The sequence below is a fragment of the Hemicordylus capensis genome, chromosome 1, assembly GCF_027244095.1.
Source record: "Hemicordylus capensis ecotype Gifberg chromosome 1, rHemCap1.1.pri, whole genome shotgun sequence".
Taxonomy (NCBI): domain Eukaryota; kingdom Metazoa; phylum Chordata; class Lepidosauria; order Squamata; family Cordylidae; genus Hemicordylus; species Hemicordylus capensis.
Genome location: NC_069657.1, coordinates 295,900,726 through 295,921,489, shown reverse-complemented (window position 1 = coordinate 295,921,489; position 20,764 = coordinate 295,900,726). Strand labels below are relative to the sequence as shown.

Sequence of the window (20,764 nt, the reverse complement as noted above, 5' to 3'; positions counted from 1 at the left end):
AATGGGTAAGTCAAATAACCCCATTGTTCCCTATGGGTAGGTCCTAGGGACACAAAAGTGGGTTGGGTGGTAGGACATGATGGGTGCTACCAACACCCAACTCACAAAAGAAATGCACAAGCGAGCAATTCAAATAAATGTTAACCTTTTCCCCAAACCCCCATAAGATCCTATGAGGTCTTTGGGAAAGGTTAAATAAACCACCACTTGCCCATTTCTTTTGTGGTTTAATTGGTAGGTAGCACCCATCATGCCCTACTACCCAACCCACTTTGGTGTCCCTACCTACCAACCAGCCAACCCACGAAAGAAATGCACAAGCGGGTGATTAAAGAAAATAAAATCTTATGGGTGTTTATTTATTTTTTTTAAGATTAAATTTTTTCACCTGCTTGCCCACTTCTTTTGTGGGTTGGTTGGTAGGTAACACCCATCATACCCTATCAGCCAACCCATTTTGTTGTCCCTAGGACCTACCCATGTGGAACAATGAGGTGATTCGACTTACCCATTGTTCCCTATGACTGAATCACTCAAATCATTTCAACTTGATCTGTCAAATCAGCTGTGAGTAGACGGTTGTTATATCTTAGCCATGAAGACTTCTGAGCATAATCTCTTGCTTGTAAATTAAAAGTAGACAACAGAAATTTTTGGGAGAAAGGTACATAATGAAAGCCTGGAATTAGCCCTTTCCTATGTCATGTGTTTTGTTATTGCTTTTCAAATGTTCAGATATTCCATGCTGACAGCTCTGACTATAACATGGTTTATGTGGTGGATATGTTGGGTTATGTGGTAGACATGTTGTAGACAGTATATCTGTGAGGCTACACATGAATCTCCCAGAGATGTATGTTAGTGAACCTATGATTGCAGTCTCTGGACAATCTTGGTTGGACTTAATATAATTATTGCCAGGGTCAGTAACTTGTGAGAAAGAAATATATGGATCAAATTTAAGAAGCTGTTGGCAGATTTAGGGTATGTTTGCATATGCCTGCTCATTGTTTGATGACTGCAGCATCAAGTGATGACTTACACATGTGAGACATCCTCAGAGATCAGAGAGATACCATCCAGAGCTTTCATCTCACCTGGCATCAGCACAATGCTTTTTGCAGTTCATTCATTTATGCCTCACTGACTATCAAGTGAAATACATGCTTATGTGAATTGACCCTTAGAGTAAAGTGAGTAGGCGGTGGAATGGAGATGGCTAATCAAGACAATAGATACTTACCTTGGGGGAAGAAGATTTTAGCAACTTCTGCCAAAAAACCCAGGAATGGTGTCTTCTCCCTCTCTGTTATTGTGATTGTAGCTCAAGGGCTTAGTATGATTTTCTTCCTTGAAATCCTTCCATCTTAGCCCTGATTATCTGTTTACGTAGAGTTTATCATAGTACTCCTCCCAGAGCAGACACATGTCTTACTACTTCACATTTATTAAGAAGAGCAATTTTCTGATTCAGTTGGTTTTTCATGTAAAGCTATGTGTGACACATCTTTAGTTAGATTGGTGATGACAGGTTTAGCGGTGTGGTTCCCAAATTTCCGATTGCAATACCATATTGCAGTTTGTTCTCCGAAAGACCTTGAAGTGATGCTCAGATGAGTCCCCCCACCACCATTGTCAACAGGAGTTCCTTTCAGCATTCAACTAGGAGTGCAACTATCTTTTTTTCCTTTTCATTAGCAAATATCCTCTGATTCCCCATCTAATGCCTTTTTCTACAGCAGGGGTTGTCAAATTTTGTCATAGTGGGCCTCTAGAATGCATAAACTGAGAAACCAAAGAACTGCACAAGTATTAAAAAGTATTGCGTATGCTCTGGCCCTGTCGTCCATGCCAGAAATTCACCTGGGTAAGACACGGAATGGTTGCATTAAACGAAACTAAATAGCAATAGCCATGGGGTTCATATTTTCTTTGCAGACTTTGAGCAAAACAGTTTAACCTTCCTTGTGTCCTTTTATCATCTGTTCTTTAAATTAAATGTATAGCAGGCTAACTGCAGGACACAAGGGTCTAGTAGCTCCACACTCTGTCAACCTTTATCACACATGTCCACAGCTGTTCCACTAGGAGAAGTCTTGGGTTTTGGTGTGTTTTTTTTAGCAGTTCAGTGCTGGAGTCCATTTGTAGCCCATCTGTAGCTGTTCTGCTCATTGCCACCATGTTGTAATAGGCTTCACTTTCTTGTAACTTAAAGCACAATTGGAAAGCTGTAAGAAATCTTTTGTGGAGCTGACAATAAGTATAATTAATTTCCTTAGAAAAGTACATGGAAATAGTGCTTTATATGCTACACACTGTTATATGTTACACTTGTACACAAATAAGAAATATATGCTTATAGAAGTACTTTTTTTAAAAAAAAGTGCTTTCTGTGTCTTGAAGGAACAGGTTGTGTGATCTTATGGCCTGCTTCCTGATTGCTTAATCTTCTTTAAACAACTGAGAGCATTATTACATCTGCACTGTCTGTGGCGAATAGCCAGCTGCTTATTGCAAAGCTTGCAAAAGCTGAATTCTGCTTTATATCCTGAAGGATGTTCTACCTATAGCTGACACCCAGCCTAGCAACATGTGCGTGCATCAGTGACAGTTCCAGACTACCACTATACTGCCACTTGAGTAAAGGAAGTGGTGCTTTTCAATAGTCTCTCTTCCCTCTGAAGTACACCCCCAGGGACATATTTTGGTGATGCACAGAGAGAAGGGGAGATCGTTGGTAATCGCCACTTCCCCCACTCAAGCAACAGTGCAATAATAGTCTTGAGCTTGCACTGTTGCATGTGTGCAGTGCTAGTCTAGATGTTGGTCTATGTAACCTATATTACTAATGTTTTTTTCCACACTTCTCTTCCACAGGGTTTTCTATAACATTCTGCAAATTAATTTTCAGATTTTTACCCTTCCCAGGAAAAAAAAATGGACCCCCCCCTCCGAAAAAGAATAGATTTAATCTATGTGCAGTGGGAAGATGCTTTGAGTTTCAAGAAAGGATTAAACAAGCAAAGTAATGCCAGGTCAGGTGTTGATTTCACTATTTGCTTAGCCAAATGAAAACACCTGGCACTATAAATTAATATTTTGGAAAATAACTTACTCCATAAAACCTAAAAATAATAAAAGAACACAGACACTTACAGGAGGTCAAACCTCAACAATCCCAAAGGAGATGACTGTTTCTGAGAGTTTACATTTTAGTTGTAGAAATTGTACAAAAAGACACCATAAAAAGAAAGAAAAATCCCAGAAATTAAGGAATGTGCTCCTTTCTTAGATGACAGTAATGTTGGTATTTTCTGTTGCTCAGACTTTCTTCATCAGCAGGTGTGAATTCCTGACCCATTAATAAATATGAATTATTTGTTTCATATTTAATTATTTATTTATATTTATTTATATCTATGTATACCGCTTTGGGAACTTTTGTTGAAAAAGCAGTACATAACTATTCATCATATTCATATTTGTATTGTCTGTTTTTAACATTACTCTCCCTCCCACTCCCCAAACCAGGTCTCAAAAAGGCTATACAGCATGGGCTGCTATGAAGTATCACTGGGAGACACCATTGGTGTGGGAACACCAGGCAGTATGAAAAGAATGCTGGAATCGGTTATGATGGAAATCCCAGTGACTGCAATTGCAGTACATTGCCACGACACATACGGACAGGCATTAGCCAATATCCTTACAGCTCTGCAGGTAATTCCCAGCTTCTATATATTACAGTCATAGAGTCAGAATCATATGATTCAGCCATTATTCAGTGATACAATCATAGAATCAGCTGGAAGGGACCATGGAGATCTTCTAGACCAGGGATTCCCAGATGTTATTGGACTTAAACTCCCATAATCTCCAGCCCCAATGGACTTTGGTTGGGGATTATGGGAGTTGAAGTCCATCAACATCTGGGGACCCAAGGTTGAGAACCCCTGTTCTAGACCAACCACTGCTCAGTATCTCTGATGGCTGGCCATTCAGCCTCTCTTTGAAAATCTCTAGCAAAGTAGAGCCCATCACTGTACAAGGCAGACTCTTCCAGTCAGGAGATTCATCCAATGTCTAGTCTGAATCTGCTTTCTTGTACTTTCAACTCATTGATTCTAGTCCTGCCCTTGGGAGCAACTTGTGTTTCTGGTTTCATCCAAATACAGAGAGGTCGTTCACATGACTGGGCAAGAGGGGCGGTGGACAGGTGGAAGGCTGGTTGCACTCACCTTCTCCCAGATGAGCGATTGCAGGTTTCTGGGAGTGCAGACCATGCTTCCAGATGAGCTGTGCTGCCTGGCAGAGTAGACTGCTCCAGAAGTCAGGACAATGCATCACAGCCTCCGGGAATCCCACAATGCACTGTGTGACATGCACAATGCATTGGGGGATTCCCCCAGGACACAGGTGCTCTAGGCACCCATCTCTATGTCCGCTGGGGCTAAACACAGCCCCAGTGAACAAACAATCCAGGAGCCTGGGTTAAGGGAGCACTCGCTCCCTTAACCTTGGGTAACAGCTAGGCTAAAACCTAGGCAGTGCTGCCCACTGGGATCAGGCCCAATCCAAGTGGTTCTCAAATGCAGCCTAACTCAGACTAGGCTTCCCTAACCTGGGTTAGGCTATGTGTAAGGACAGTCTCAGAGTTTGACAAATCCTTTTCATGTTTATGTTCAGGTTTCTCTAGGTTGGAAAAAAGACAGAGAAACAAATATAGGCAAAGTTGCAAATCATGTAGCTTGATCAGCAGGGATAAGCAACATTCTCAAGACTAAGGGACAGTCTATATGATTCCAGGAGCAGCATGGGAGTCCCTGCAGTACTGCTGCTGCCATGCCAGGGCAACGCTAGTCCTTGTTACTGACCCTTCAAATCCTACCTGGTGTGAGTTTAGTCATATTGCAGTGGCTCCCAACCTGGTTTTAGTAAAGAATGAACCAGCCCTGGGGGCCAGAATGGTATCTCTTCTACATACCATAGCTGCATATGAGTAACACAATCTGGTGTGTTATTATCCGAGTGGATAAGACAAATGTGCCCACCATCTATGGTGGGAATATTTTACTTAACTGATCAGTGTTCAGAAATTGTCCCCTACAGATGTGACGAATCCAAATCTGCCCTTGGAGATGTTCTGTTCTCAGATTTTGCAAATTAATAAGGTAGTTCATACGACCAGCCCTACCCAGGCTTGCACAGTTCTACCCAGGTAGGGCTGGTCATGTGGAGCGTGCTACTGGCATCAGTCCCGATCCTGGCACTCTGGGGTAGCCCAGATTTTGTACACGGGCTCATAGTGAGATAGAAGGGTACGAGTGCACCCTTCTACCCCACTCCCTGGCCATGTGAGTGCTTGGGCTGCCTGAATCCTGCCATGCATCCATAGAGCTGGGCAGCAAGAGCACCCAGCAGCAGGGAAATCCCCCAATGCACCACAGTCCTTGACTGTGTGAACTCCTTGTGGGAGTTCTGGAGGCCACGCTTCATTCCCCTGGCTTCTAGATTGCTGTGCTACTCGCTGCCACGTGGATCATGTTGGCATGTGAGCAGCGCAGCTGAAGGAAAACTACAGTCATGTGGGGGGGGGGAGGTAGAACTGATACTGCCTCCCCCTACACCCTCCCTAGCCCCGGGACTAACAGTTGTGTGAATGAACTTTATATGAGGGGGCAAGTGTTTCTTAGTGCAAAACTGAAACACTAATTTTCCCCTTCTCCCTGTATTATAATGATAGACATTAAGAGGCTATGAGCTTCCAAGATACCCAGGTGAATCAGGAAAGCTGACTGTGCCATATGCTACTTGGGAAGGAGGTCTCATTGGCCAGACTTATTGACATTGGTAAAAACAGTATTCATACCCATAATACACAAGCCCATTAGACCCCAATAGTTCAGGAGGAACCCAACTGTGTAACATAAATATAAAATTCTCTACAGTACTTCAGCTCCACCATTACTTCATATGATATTCTCTTTCTATTTTGACTGCTTCTCCAGTGCTGTAAAGAAGGCGGGGGGGGGGGACCCTGAGAGATCCTCAGGACACTATTTCTTTCCTGACCTCAGTTAGTAACTAACTGAATCATCAGTTTGAAAACTCGCAGTATGATAAATTGATCAGGCTTAACTTTAAAACCTCTGCAATATATTAGAAGTGCTTCCTCTTAGGCAGAGTACTGTAAAATTATAATTCCAAATGAAATAATGGAGACATGGATTTCATTTCTACATTTGTTACTGACAAAAACAGTCACAGTTGGAAGCTGTCTTGGTTCAAGCTGCACATTTGCCATGACTTGTTAACTAAGAAAGACAGAAATTAATCTACACATGGATAAAGGAGCCTTAAAAAGGAAGTTTGTGGGATTCATTAGCTGGTGTGCTCCAATACCAGACACTTTCCCTACTGTTTGTTCTGTGCGTCTATAGATAGGTTTTTTAATTTTTCTTTAAAACATGTTTTAAAAAAACAAGAGTATGAATATGTGTTGTGTCTTAACAGTGCTGTGGTAGTAGTAGTTCTCTTATTGCAGCCATAGGCCAAACAGAAGCAGAAGTGACAATAACACAGCCATTCAGAATTACAATAAATAGAGTAAATATAACAGTATGTATACAACTAAAACTAAAACTACCATAAAATCAAACCTATAAAAGACTGTGGTGGGATGTCTGTCTCATCGCCCCATAAATAAATTTGGCTACCACTTTGGTGACTTCATCGTTAGTATCAGCTAAACAATAGTTAAGATAAAAGGAATCAGGCCTACCAGGAAATTGCTCTAGTAATGGATGCAGCAATTCACTCCTAGAGTCACGATAGAGGGAGCAATATAGTAGAATATGAGTGACTGTTTCCAAGCTGCCCTCCCCACACGGACACAACCCCAAAACAGGGGGTTCTTTAGAGAACCTCCTTTGAAGCAAAGCCGAAGGAAGTACATTCAGCCTAGCCCTAGCAAAAGGCTGAACTAAATTTAACAAAGTGAAGAGTGGTTAGATATCTAGCAGCCTGTTTCCCAGCTGGAAGAGAAATGCCAAGGTATAAAGGGGAACAACATCTATTACCAAGGTCAACGAGGCGTTGGTACTCAATGTCCTTTAGACACTGAATGACAACAGCCTTTGCCTTTTCAAATTCCAAGGAAAAAATGTAAGAGGGAGAAAGCCCCATGCCCAACAATTTATTGGTGACAACAGACAACCATGGGTTAGGGAAGGTATCTCTCCACATATATTGAGCATATGAAGGTCCCTGAGGGTCCAAACAGAGTTTAAGCCACTGTATCAATGAGGCCTCCCAAGCTAGACAGGAGATCAGATAAGAACCGGTCTCCAAACATAATGCAGCGTAAGATACACATTTAGGGAATCTAACTATAGCTCTAAGGAATCTAGACTGGATCAATTTGATATCCGAATGGGCCCCTTGGATCCAGATAGCGACTCCGAAGAGCATTTGAGCCACAATCTTGGCTCAAAACACTTGCAAGGCCATTGGTATAAATTGGCTACCTTTCCCATTTAAAAAAGTGCATATAGTGTGTTATGGGCCAGGAAAATAACGTGTAACCACTGCGATTTCCAGTTCAAATTGGATTGAAAATAAATCCCAAGTTATTTGAACTTGGTGACCTATTCTATACTGGACTGCTTAATCCTCCATTTATAAACTTTCCTAGAATTCGAAAATACCAAAACCTTTGATTTATCAAAGTTAATGGAAAGTTTGTTTGTATTACAGTACTGGGCAAACGCCTCCAAAAGTCTCATTAAACCAAGCCGAGACTGAGGTAAAAGCGCCGTGTCATCAGCGTATAGCAACACCGGTACTCATACATCTGCCAATTTAGGAGAATGGGCATCCACCTTTCCCAAAACCTGGACCAGGTCATTAATAAATAAATCAGACAGTGCAGGTGCCAGCAGACAACCTTGCCTGACTCCTCGGGTGGTAGGAATATGCTCAGTTAAGGCCCCTGAGGGCTCGTATCTAACTCGGATTGTGGAATTGGCATAAAGTCGTCTGATTAGGAATAAGAGCCTTTTATCAATAGATGTTTCACTAAGTTTAGCCATAGTAACTCTCTTGGTATGGAGTCAAAAGCAGCTCGCAAATCCCTGTTAGAGGGAACACTGGTCTTCTCCCTTTAGGGACATAGGAGAGACCCTGGAAACACAGCTTCCATTATTGCTTCCATGATTGCCTTCTGCTCCTTCACACTCAGACCCCACTCCCAGGATCACTAGAGTTGGTGGGGGAGAAAGAGAAAGAGTTCCTTACCCCTCACCCCGTATCCCCCCAAATCAGAGCTGTAGCTGCCTAATACAACAAAGGCCTGCCATATCAGAGAAAGAGAGAGTTCCTCAGTTCTGCTGCCCCAGCAGTATTTCACCCAAATCAATGCTGCAACCTCCTCATTCGTTGTTAGCAAAGCTGGAAGAATCCCCCACTTCTCCCCTCCCCCTCATGTAGTTTCTCACCTTAATAATTTTGGAGCCTCTTAGTTAGCAGCAAAGAAGAAGGCAAAGAAAACCCAGCACAATCAACTGCTGTATATCTGTTCCAGAGAAGAACAAGGAAGTGGTGAAAAAATCACATCAGTCAATGGGGTGTGTGTTTCCAGTCGCTTTCTGGGATTGTAGTTTTCAGCTAATTTTAAATTATATTTTTAGGGAAACTATACCACCTACAGCACTTATTCTCCCCCCCCCCCATAGGAATTGTATGAGTAATAGTTGACAACACAGTGTATTCTGAAATTTAGGAAAAATCTGCATTGGCATAAGTCTGCAGATGACTATTGAAAGCAATTCTGGAGATTTTTGGTTTAATATTGTGAACAATATTGGGGGGAAATATGTGGGGAGGAGCTACAAGAATAGCTTCAATTAGAGCTGGCAACCCTACCTGTCTACCATTTACAATTCCTGCCCCCAGGGAAGGGGTGTAGTAAGGTTGTAGGCAGCCCAGGAGCAAGATGTTGAGTGGCCTCATTCCCCATCGTCTGTTGCTGCCATCCTGTGAAACACCCAACCAGGGTAGCACATCATTTGCTAGTTGGGAGAAGGTGATGAGCAGTGCGTCCATGTTCCCATTGTTGGCCATGCCCTCAGGCATAATGTATCAATAACACAATAACATGTTGTGCCAGAGGGCGTGGCTGACAACAGAACATAGCCATGCTGCCCATCACCCTCTCCCAGAGCAGAGCACTTCATTCACAGGTTGAGTACTTTCTTTTCCTCCCTCTAATAAATAGTTTTTAAAAGAGTGTTATAGCACAACGGTGCTCTCACACAATCACCACTTTTTAGTACAACTAAGCCATCCTCTTGTGCTGGTGCAACAGTGCTCATTCCATTTTTGGTTCCTTGCTCTGGGTGTTGGCCATTGTTTGCTGGTAATGAGATAGGTAGGATTGTCAAGCTCTGATTTAGCTGGTTTGAACAGCAGTGGCCACAAATGAACAAGTGGCCGTGGGTGATATGGCATAACAAAGCAACATTGTAAGATACAAACCCTGACCATCACAAAAGGCATTAGACAAATCAAGCAACAATTAGTTTGCCAAAGACTGCCATTAAGATCCACTTGGGGTTGCAGCCCCAAGGTCTGGAGTCTGAGTCACTAGTAGCAATATTGTAGTCATCCCTTGCCAACTGCGGTTTTGAGTATATGCAAATGGAAAATTGCGACAGGTCTTGCCAATCAAGACCCAAGTATCCGTGGTTGGCAAGGGATGTGATTTGGCGGCCGGGGGGTCAGCTATTTTGGTGGGTTCAGAGAGATTCGATCTCATTCCTCTTGCTGACCTTTGCTGACCTTGCTGTTCCTTGCCGATTTAAAACGCCTCTGAGTGATTGTGGGCGGTTTTCAAAAAGATTTCCAGAGGTTCAGTCTGCTTATTCTTTTTGGTGACTCTTGGCAATATTACAGGATTTTTTTGGTGATTTTTTTGTTTAGCAGGTTTTTTGGTATTTTCCCCCTTTATTTTTAGGTCCTTTTGCAGTTGTGGTTCCCCTAATCCCCTGTTTCCCATAGACTTTAATGCCTCACCAACCACAGATTTTCCAATGGCGAGGTTTTGCTGGAACAGAACCCTCACGGTTGGTGTGGGATGACTGTATTGCAACGGCTGGGTGGGAATTACGAGTTGCATCTCCTGTTGCTTTCTCCATGTTTTCTCTGTGTTCCTCTTCCCACCAGAGGCAGAGCCACCATTGTGCAAACAGGTCCGAAGAACCCGGGCTGCCAATGGGAAAGGCTGGCGAAGCCCACGGGGGGTGGGGGCATGGCTCGGGCTCCAGAGAGCCCTGAGCAAGCTCTTCCCTGCCCACATCCGGGCTTCAAAGAGCCCCAAGCAAGCTCTCCTCCATCCATTTCAGGCAGTGTTTGCTGCCTGACAGCCTTTATTTCCCTTTTTCTCCCTCCAGTGAGGGAGAGAAAGAGAAATAAATGCTGTCAGGCAGAAAACGCTGCCTGAAATGAATGGGGGAGAGCTCGCTCGGGTTAACCCAAGCCCGGGCCATGCCCCCTTTTCACTTGACATCATGCACATGGGGCATCACTAGAGGGGCCACCAGGTGGGGCTGGACACAGGCCATTGTTTGGCTGGCTCCGTGCTTTCCTCCTCCTCAGACTTCTGTCTCCTCTTCTTACAGCCCCACTGCCTGTTTTTCCTGCAGCCACTTGGTCACTGGCTTCTTATTTAGCTGGAGGAGCTCTTCCCATTCAGCTCTCGAGCTTAGTGACGCACTGGTCACTAAGGCCTATTACTAAGGCCTATTCGTGAGGTTTCTCCCTCCCCCCACCCCAGAAATACCCTCCAACATTTTAGAGAGCCAGTGTGGCTTAGTGGTCAGCATCTTGGACTTCTAAATAGGGACAGCTGAAGTGTATGCAAGCACTTTTTACATCTCCTGCAGAAGGCAGGCAGTTTGGAACAAGTGGTTTGGAGAGTCCCATTCCCTCAGCAGTTAGAATGGTCATGACCACGTTTTGGCAACTCAGCAAATCAGGTTGTGGCTGGGTACAATCTCCCACTGATATATTTTGGCTGAGGATCTTGAATAGGTAACCTGATCCATTTTCTCCCTCATACTCCAACTCTTCCCCATCTCCAATCAATAAGGTGGTTCTTCAGACAATACCACCCAACCAGCCCTTCTGATCTAGTGCTGAGGGGTGTGAGCTGTTCAGAGATATTGCACAAGTCTGGCTTCCCATCCAGCATGCCTCTGTAAAATGCGGGGTGGGGGCGGGTAAGGGACAGTCTGACTGAACAAACTGCCCTTCAGTGTGCCTTAAAGTATTATTAAATTCATGCATTGCAAGGGGGAAATTAATCCCACATAAATACATAATTATGTGGAGATGTGCCAACTTGTTGGGACAGGGAGCAGGCCTGCGAACACTCCTCATTATGAGACCAGAATAGCCAATCAGACGGCATCATCTAAACCGGCCCATACATTAGCAGAGAGTGTGTGTGTGGATGGGGGGGGGGAGTAAAAAAAAGGAGAAAAGGAAGAGAAGAAAAATGGAGTTGTTTCTGAATAAAACCTAGTTAAACTAACATAAGATTTATCCTTGTTTATGAGGGAAGCAGCTCACTGATTATGTGACAGTCTACCTACTGATTATGTGACAATGCAGTTATGGGACTGATACAAAAGTCTAAGAGTTAGAGAAATACCCTATTCCTGGAGACTCCAGGCTAATTCTTGAGGACTGGAAACACTATGGGCAGGAAAGCAGCTACTCCTCTGCTGTTTTTCTGCTCTATTTTCTCTCCTTCCCTTGATTTCATTGTGATGCAATTCTCAAAAACCTGCATTGGGGCTCAGTTACATGCAATGTCTAGTTAGCTGATTCGCCTGTATGCTTTGGATAGTTTATACTGTTAGGCTTCATATGTCTGTAAGCTCTTTGGTCCCCAGCTAAATGAATGAAAACAAACCTGTTATTTTTAGCAGAAGAAATAAACCAGCAAGACAATCTGGAAATGTATAGAAGACACCCAAGGTCAAGAAGACTGTAAACAAGATTTGTGAATAACAAACATTGACACCATTCCTAATATTTAACCAGTTACAGGCTGTGAAGTTCTTACACAGCTGCCTTGTTGGCATTCTGGGTTTTTGCCATCTTCTTTTGTATCTTGGACGATATGCAAGCATTATACTTCCCCCCCCCCCAGCTTTCCCCTCCTTTTCCTGGTGGAGAGAAAACTCCTCCATCCCTGTCCTTTTTTTGCTCTTCTAGTTCCTGGAAAGTTCTGTTATTACCTTTCCAGCCTCTCTTCCTCAGTCACCCCTGAGAATGAGTTTCAAAGGATCTGCTACCTGCATCCGTAACAGGCGAAGCTGGACTAGCGTTGGCTTCCAAGTGATTGGAAAAAGAAATCCCCTTGTTCTAGTTTACCTGCATTTTATAAAGCTCGCTTTGCTTGCTTGTGTTATATAACATCTGTTGGTGGAAAAAATAACTCCAAAATATTATCACTTTCTAGACCAGATTACTTGTACTATGCTTGGTAAGAAAAATCTCCCATCAGTCAGTAGTGTCCTATACAAGGATATTTGCTTTTAAACTAGCATTGGAATACATAGCTAAATCTGCTTAAGAAATTACCTAGGAAGTTAGGTTTTATATGTGTTGTTTTAACAAAAGAATAGGTAGTGAAAGATGGCAGACTCCTTAGCCAAAACATTCAAAGGTTAAGATTACAATCTTCAACCCATTTACTATGAAGAGGCACTGCTGTAATAAAAGGGATTTCTCCAGAGCAAGTGGTTTAAGGACCAGGCTAATTGTTGAAGCTATTGAAGGGAATAATGTTCCCAGTACAGTAAGCTGGGATATAATTTCTTTCTAAAAAGTGTGTTTTGGTGGAAATGTAAAAAGCATATGAAGTAATATTTCAAAACAATAAGATTTTAAACAGAAGAATGGCTGAGACTTTGCTTGGTGCCTGAAACTTGGCTGAACCCAAAAGCGGGAATATTAAAATATCAGATGATAGAATTTATAGAAGTGACAAAGTCAGCAAGAAAAAGGAGGTGTGGCTGGGTTGTTTCAGTAGATAGAGTGCTTGAGTAAAACTGCATGTGTAGACTGTATAACATGCCCAAGGCAGTAATGGCAAAAAAACCACATTGAAGCTAACTGCCCTCTAGGTTTCATGATCCTACAGCAGCCCGGACTTGAGGGTCAGGGAGGAGGAGTTGCAATCATCTATTTGTGAGTCCATTACCCTCTCCAGATGCCCAGTTAGGCAATATCAGAATTTTGAGTGTTTGTCTCTGAGGGTGGGCCTATGAGATAGGATAGTGATTCTGTTGATGTATCGACCACTTGCTGCACCTCAGTCTCTCTGCCTGAGCTGGCAGGGGTGGTCTTGGAGGTGGCATTGGGTTCCCCTAGGCTTATTGTCTTGGGAGACTTCAATGTCCACACCGAGCCCACCCCCCTAGTAGGAGCAGCTCAGGACTTCATATCCACCATGACAACCATGGGCCTATCTCAACTAATATTAGGTCCTACTCAGGTGGTGGGACATACTCAGGGGCAGATTAAGCTCTTTGCTGCCCGTAGGTGTTTAAAGATTTGCTGCCCCAGTGGCAAGGGAGGAGGGGGAAGTTTAATTAGATTTATTTTTCATGTTTAAAACTCCTCATGCACCCACCCGCCCACCTCTCAAATTGACGGTGGTGGGTGCGTGCTGTGTGGGATGGAAAGGGGCAATGGGTGGCAGAGAGAACAGGCAGGCAGTGAGGCAGCAAAAGCCAATGAAGTGGAGAGGTTGGCAATAGGTCCTTTCCCAAGCCCACCTACCATTCAAATGACAGTGATATTTGGGGCCTTTCTGCATGTGCACGTGCACAGAAAGGCCCAAAATAGGGCAACCGCTGTCATTTGGGTGGTAGGTGGGCTTGGGATAGGACCTGTCGCCAACCTCGCTGCTTCATTGGCTATCGCTGCCTCGCTGCCTGCCTGCTCTCGTCATGGCGAGGGTGGGGGGATGTAAATATATAAATATTTCTTTTTAAAAATGCCACTGGGGTGATATTTGCCACCATAGTTAGCTGCTTCCACTGCCTCTCCCGTAATCCGCCTAAGGACATACTCTGGATCTGGTTTTTGCCAACCAGGAACTGAATGATCTGCAGGTGGAGGGCGTTTGATATAACCCCTTTGTCATGGGCAGATCATAATCCGGTGGGGTTTAGTTTGACTGCCTCAACCAACCTCTGCAGGGATGGTGGACCAATTAGAATGGTCTGCCCCAAAGGCTTTTGGGTCCACTCAGTTTCCAGACAGCCCTTGGGGAGTTTCCAGGACTGGTGAATCTGTCAAGGCCCTGTTGAATCTCTGGAATGTGGAGACAGCCCGGGCTATTGACATGGTCACTCGTAAATGCCCTCTCCAGATCGGTGGAGCCTGTTCTGCTCCTTGGTTCTCTTTGGAGCTTAGGGCAATGAAACAACTCAGATGACAGAGAGATGCTGTAGGAAGACCCATAATGAATCTGACCAAACATGGGCTAGAGCCCATTTTAGGGACTAATCTGTGTGGGCGGGGGCAGCATAGAAACATTTTTTTCTCCGCCTCCATTGCATCTGCCCAATGTAGGTCAGTGGAGCTGTTTTGTGTGGCAAAGTCACTGCTTCACACAGGCTTGTATGTGACGGGAAGAACTATCAGTAGCCCACTGTGACCAGTCTGCTTGTCACTTCGCAGATAAAGTTGCTCGCATCCATGTCCATTTGGACTCCAGGATTTTGGCCGTTTCAGGAGTCATGCCTCGGCAACTATCTGGTCTGACCGTGATGGATTCTTTTCAGATAGTGCAGCCTGAGGAAGTGGATAAGATTCTAGGCAATGTGTGGGCAACAACATGCACTCTGGACTCTTGCCCTTCACAACTAGGAAAATCTGCCAGGGAAGGAACAGGTAGGTGGCTGGAGCCAATTATCCATGCTTCATTAATGGAGGGCAAGATGCCGTCAAGCCTCAAACAGGCGGTGGTAAGACAATTATTTAAAAAGCCCTCCCTTGATTCCACCAAACTTGATAACTATGGGCCTATTTCAAATCTTCCCTTTTTAAGCAAGGTGATAGAGTGTGTGGTGTCTGTGCAGCTGCAAAGGGTCTTGGATCATACAGATTATTGAAACCCTTTTCAATCTGGCTTTCATCCTGAATTTGGGACTGAAACTGCCTTGGTTGCCCTGGTGGATGACCCACTCTGGGAACTAGACAGGGGGAGTTGGTTCTGCTGGACCTCTCAGCGGTGTAGAATTCCATTGACTATGGTATCCTTCTGGACCAACTCTCAGGTATAGAGATTGGGGTTGGTAAATTGGAGTGGTTTTGGGGTCCTTTCTTGGGGAGACGCTCCAGAAGGTTGTACTGGGAGGCTTCTGCTCAGCTCCTTGGCCTCTGGGGTCCCACAAGGCTCAATATTATACCCCATGCTGTTTAACATCCACGTGAAACCACTGGGAGAAGTCATCTGGAGGTTTGGACTAAAGTGCCATCAATATGCCGATGACACTCAGCTCCACCTTTCCCTGACATCAGATCCTAGGAAAGCAGTGGATGTACTGAACCGGGGACTGGAGGCAGTGATGAGCTGGATGTCGGCTAGCAAACTGAGGTTAAATCCAAACAAGACAGAGGTGCTGCTGGTCAGTAGAAAAGCCAGTCGGGATAGGGTGATTAAACCAGCTCTGAATGCAGGTGTACTCCCCTTGAAAGCACAAGTGTGCAGCTTGGGGACATTGCTGGACCCAGCACATCTTTTGGATGCTCAGGTGGAGGCAGTGGCCAGGGGTGCCTTTGAGCAGCTTTGGCTAGTGCATCAGCCAGTGCCCCTTTCTTAAGAAGACAGATCTGGCCACAGTTACCCATGCCTTAGTCACATCGCAGCTGGTTTACTTCAGTGCACTCTACATGGGGCTGCCCTTGAAGAATATTCAGAAACTTCAGTTGGTGCAAAATGCAGCTTCCAGGGTTCTCTTTGGAACTGCTCATTTGGAGCATATTACACCTATTTTGAAAGAGCTGTACTAGCTGCCAATTTGTTGATGGATCCAATTCAAGGAGCTGGTTTACTTTTAAAGCTCTTAATGTAAATCTTCCCTAGATACCTAAAGGACCACCTGCTCCCAAGGGTTTCTTCCCGCCCACAAGGGTTGTCGTGCAGGGGCGGGGCTTAGCTCCATGTGCTGACATTGAGAGGCTGAATTGTCAGGCCTTCTCTGTTGTTGCCCCACTGGTCTGGAATGCTGTCCTAGTGAATGTCCACTCTTTGACATCTGTGGCTGATTTTAAAAAACAACTAAAAACCTTTTTATTAGTTCAGGCTTTTACCCCTTAGGGCTGCCGGGTCTCTCAGCTCTCCTTTTTCTGTTTGTCTTTTTTATGGTTGTTTTATTGTTTAACTTGTTTATTGTTTAACTGATTTTTTAAGTTTTGTATGTGATTTTTATGGAATTTTATTGTATTTTAACTTTTGTAAACCACCTTGGGTTGATTTATGAAAGGAGGTATAAAAATTGAACAAACAAACAAGCAAACTGTTACAGACCTCTTAGAGAGAAAGAAAAATCTGATTGGAAAACATTTTCAGAGAAGAGAGGCTTCATTGAGATTGGGATATTAAAATTATTTAGATTAGAATATGGATTAGGGAAGATTTACATTAAATTGCCATTCCCTAGGGTAAAATTTACACAATAAGTAGTATTTGTTGTACAGAATTGCAAAAATACTACTTTATAAAAGATGGTTTTGTTCAACTAGCAAAAAAGATGCTATGCTACTTTTATATTTGTTTGGGCATGGAATAAATCTTGATCACAGGCAGTTATGACATTTGACAGACTGTAAAATTGTAGAAAGAACTTCTCGAAGAGTGCTTCATCCACTTTTATGTGGCATGGATAGATAGGAGAAAAGTGAAAGAAAGGATAGAAGATGATAAAGCCTCAAGGAGGCGATGGTAAGACCATTATTTAAAAAGACCTCCCTTGATCCCTCCTTCCCAGACAACTATAGATCTGTATCTAACCTTCCCTTTTTAGGCAAGGTGATAGAATGTGTGGTGGCGTCCCAGCTGCAGAGGGGCTTGTATGATACAGATTATCTAGACTCTTTTCCATCTGGCTTCCGCTCCGGATATGGGACTGAATCTGCCTTGGGCACTCTAGTAGATGAGCTACACTGGGAACTAGACAGGGAGTGCATCCCTATTGGTTCTGCTGAACCTCTCAGCAGTATTCAATACTATTGACCATGGTATCCTTCTGGACTGCCTCTCGGGTATGGGAATTGTAGTTACTACTTTGGAGTGTTTCTGGTCCTCTCTTGGGGGAGGGGCCAGAAGGTGGTGCTGGGGGACTGTTGCTCAGCTCTGTGGCCATTGGCCTATGGGGTCCCGCAAGGCTTGGTTTTGTCCCCCATGCTGTTTAACATGAAACTGCTGGGAGAGGTCATCCTGGGACTTGGACTGAGCTGTCAGCAATATGCAGATGACACTCAGCTCTATCTCTCCTTTTCACTTTATCCTAGGGAGGCAGTAGGTGTTCTGAATCAGACTGGAGGCCATGATGGGTTGGATGTAGGCTAATAAACTGAGAGTGAATCCTGACAAGATGGAGCTAATGTGGGTCAGTAGGAGAGCCAATCGGGATGAGGAGATTCTACCAGTTCTGGATGGGGTTGCACTCCACTTGAAGTGGAGCTTGGGGTATTTCTGGTCCCGGCTCTGCTTTTGGAAGCTCGGGTGGAGGCCCGGGGTGCCTTTGCATGGCTTCGGCTAATGCGCCAGTTGTGCCCCTTTCTCGAGAAGGCAGATTGGGCCACAGTTACTCATGCCTAAGTCACAATTCAAGGTCAGATTACTGCATTATGCTCTACGTGGGGCTGCCCTTGAGGAATATTCAGGAACTGCAGCTAATGCAAAATGTGGCAGCTAGGATTTTATCTGGATCTGCCCGCTGGGCTCACATCACACCCATTTTGAAAGAGCTGCAATGACTGCCAATTTGTTTCTGGGTCCAATTCAAGGTGCTGGTTTTGACCTTTAAAGCCCTTAACGGTTTGGGCCCTGGAAACTTGAGGGACCACCTGCTGCCAAGGGTTGCTGCCTGCTTGACAAGGTCATCTAAGGGGGCTCTGCTCTGGATGCTGACAATGAGACAGGCTCAGCTGTCGCACACGTGGGACAGGGCCTTCTCTCTTGCTGCCCCCAGACTCTCCTGGTGGCTTTTCAGTCCTCTGTCTCCATCACAGTTTTTAGAAAGTGTGTGAAATCTTGGCTTTTTACCCAGGCCTTTATATGATTGTCTTCTCTGCTGCTGCTTCTTTGTATTTTGTATGGTTATATTGTCCTTGCATTTTAAATCTTTTTGATCAGAACTATGTTTTTATATTCTAGCTTAATTTTTCTGTGTGAACCGCCTTGAGATTGTTTTAAAGAAAGGCAGTATACAAATTTAACAATAAATAAAATAAAAGAATAATGAAATTGCAGGGGCATAGTAAGGTTGGAGTGGGCCCAGAGACAAGATTTTAAAATGCCCCCCCTCACTGAAGCTCAGCTCATGAAGTAAAGAAATCTTAAATGAGGCTGAATAGTGGTAACAAAAAGCATAGTAACTGTCTGTCTGTCTATCTATCTATCTATCTATCTATCTATCTATCTATCTATCTATCTATCTAAATAAATAAATAAATAAATAAAACGCCTATGTACCACAATAGAACATCATCCTAAATTATTTTTTTAAAGGTTTTGTAAATTGTGGACGATGCAAGTCATTTAATGGTACTAGAGAAAGACATGCTGTTCTGGTAGCTCCAGGTCTTAACACAAACATCAATTTTGGAGAATGAATACAACTGAAGGAAGCCCGGGTGGGTGCGCGGCTGGGGGAGTCAGTCATGTGATGTGCCTCTGGGGGGGCAAGGCTCCCCCTGTCTCCCTTTCCCTATTATAGTTACTCCCCTGTCTCCCTTTCCCTATTATAGTTACTCCCCTGATGAAATGAGAAAGGGATGGGTTATTCACAAGTAAAATATTCAGAAGAAGCCCTTCACGAATGACATGGCAAAAGGAGAGGGAATGAGGAAGAGAAGAGTTTAAAGGAGAATAATGGCTTGATAGATAGCTTTACAGTACATAGGAGGAGAAGGCAAAAACCAAAATGGCAAAAGGTATCAAAGAAAAGCTAAAAATAGAAGAGCCTGTGTAGAAACAACTTGGAGGCTGCTTTAAATTAGTCCCATGTGTGATTGTGTGGTGAGCCACATGTAAGCTGATTTAACAGTGTTTTCCATCCAAATGTATTTGTTGGCATTATGAATCGTTCAGACATACAGGATGTCATTCCTCTTGCTGATAGCAGAATTGTGTCTTCATAGATGGTACAAAACAGATCCATCACAGGTGGTACCAGAAGAGCAATGGCAGCTCAATCCACCCCCAATAGTCCCTCCTATGAGGTTCGTGGTGCGCTTCCTGGTTCAGTGCCACAGTTCCTGTGGGGTGTGTGTGTGTGTCTGAAAATGGGCTTAATGGGGCATGCATAACATGTATACCACCATGTAACTGGAAACACTTGACCTTATAGTTGATATGAAAAGGGACAACAACCTAGGGCAAGGATTTAGGGAAGAGATTGATAAATGATTAATGGTATGCAGCAGCACCAGCAGCAAAGATAAAAACAGACACACGTGGAGTGCTCTATTGCCAGCACACTTTTCTAGCATCTATCACATGTGTATGTGTTTATTTAATATATGTTGTGCTGACTGTATGGAGTAAAGCTGGATTACTCAGTGAGGAAAGCAATACTTGGATGCTCAGGATTCAATAGCATATGCAAAAAGGCAGACACCTAATGACGCAGCAAGGAAAAGACTTGACTAGCCAGCCAGAGGTTGCCGGTTCGAATCCCTGCTGGTATGCTTCCCAGATATAGGGAAACACCTATATCGGCCAGCAGTGATATAGCAAGATGCTGAAAGGCATCATCTCATACTGCATGGGAGATGGCAATGGTAAACCCCTCCTGTATTCTACCAAAGACAACCACAGGGCTCTGTGCTTGCCAGGAGTCGAAACCGACTCAACGGCACACTTGACTTGACTTGAGTTTACATTGAAAAACAAACTAAAGACCAAGCTAAGTATTACATTAATAACCTGCTTGATTTTTATCATATACATAGCAGCCATGGTTGTGGGGGAGGGGGAGAAGGAAAGCTTCCTTTCCTGTGAGCTTTCCTCCCTGGACAAACAGCAACCTTAGGATGATTGTAGGGGAGAGGGGTTAAAGCCCTTGCCCTCAGGCTGTGTCCACAATTCAGATCACCCCTTCCCCCCATGGTTTCTATTTAGATAATGGACATAAAACCATCTGGGCTAAGCCCTTTATTAATGTCATGTGTGGTTGGGCCCTTAGAAAAAGAACTTGTGTGTAAATATCAAGTTTAAGATGAAAATCCATTAGACAGCCACAGATTCAGAATGAATATCCAATTTGGATTTTAGGAGGGAAAGCTCTCCTTAATTCTTTGGGAAATGTTGCCAAATACATAATATGTAGTGGGCATTATGTGATTTTTCAGCAAATGGTTTATGGAGTCTTGTACAGGAAGTTAATACTAGGGCTTGGAAACAAGAAATGGAATGTTTCCTAAGTGAATGGAAATAAATTGAAATTGTAAATTGACA

At 43.9% G+C, this 20,764-nt stretch overlaps 1 protein-coding gene across 1 annotated transcript in view; it reads left to right on the top strand.

The window, feature by feature from the left end:
• The window catches only part of HMGCLL1 (3-hydroxymethyl-3-methylglutaryl-CoA lyase like 1), a 134,742-nt gene that overhangs the window by 69,567 nt on the left and 44,411 nt on the right, over positions 1 to 20,764 (top strand). Inside the window, exon 7 of the mRNA XM_053286436.1 lies at positions 3,532 to 3,720. Coding sequence (XP_053142411.1) covers positions 3,532 to 3,720 — 189 coding nt within the window. The remainder of the gene's footprint in view (positions 1 to 3,531; positions 3,721 to 20,764) is intronic.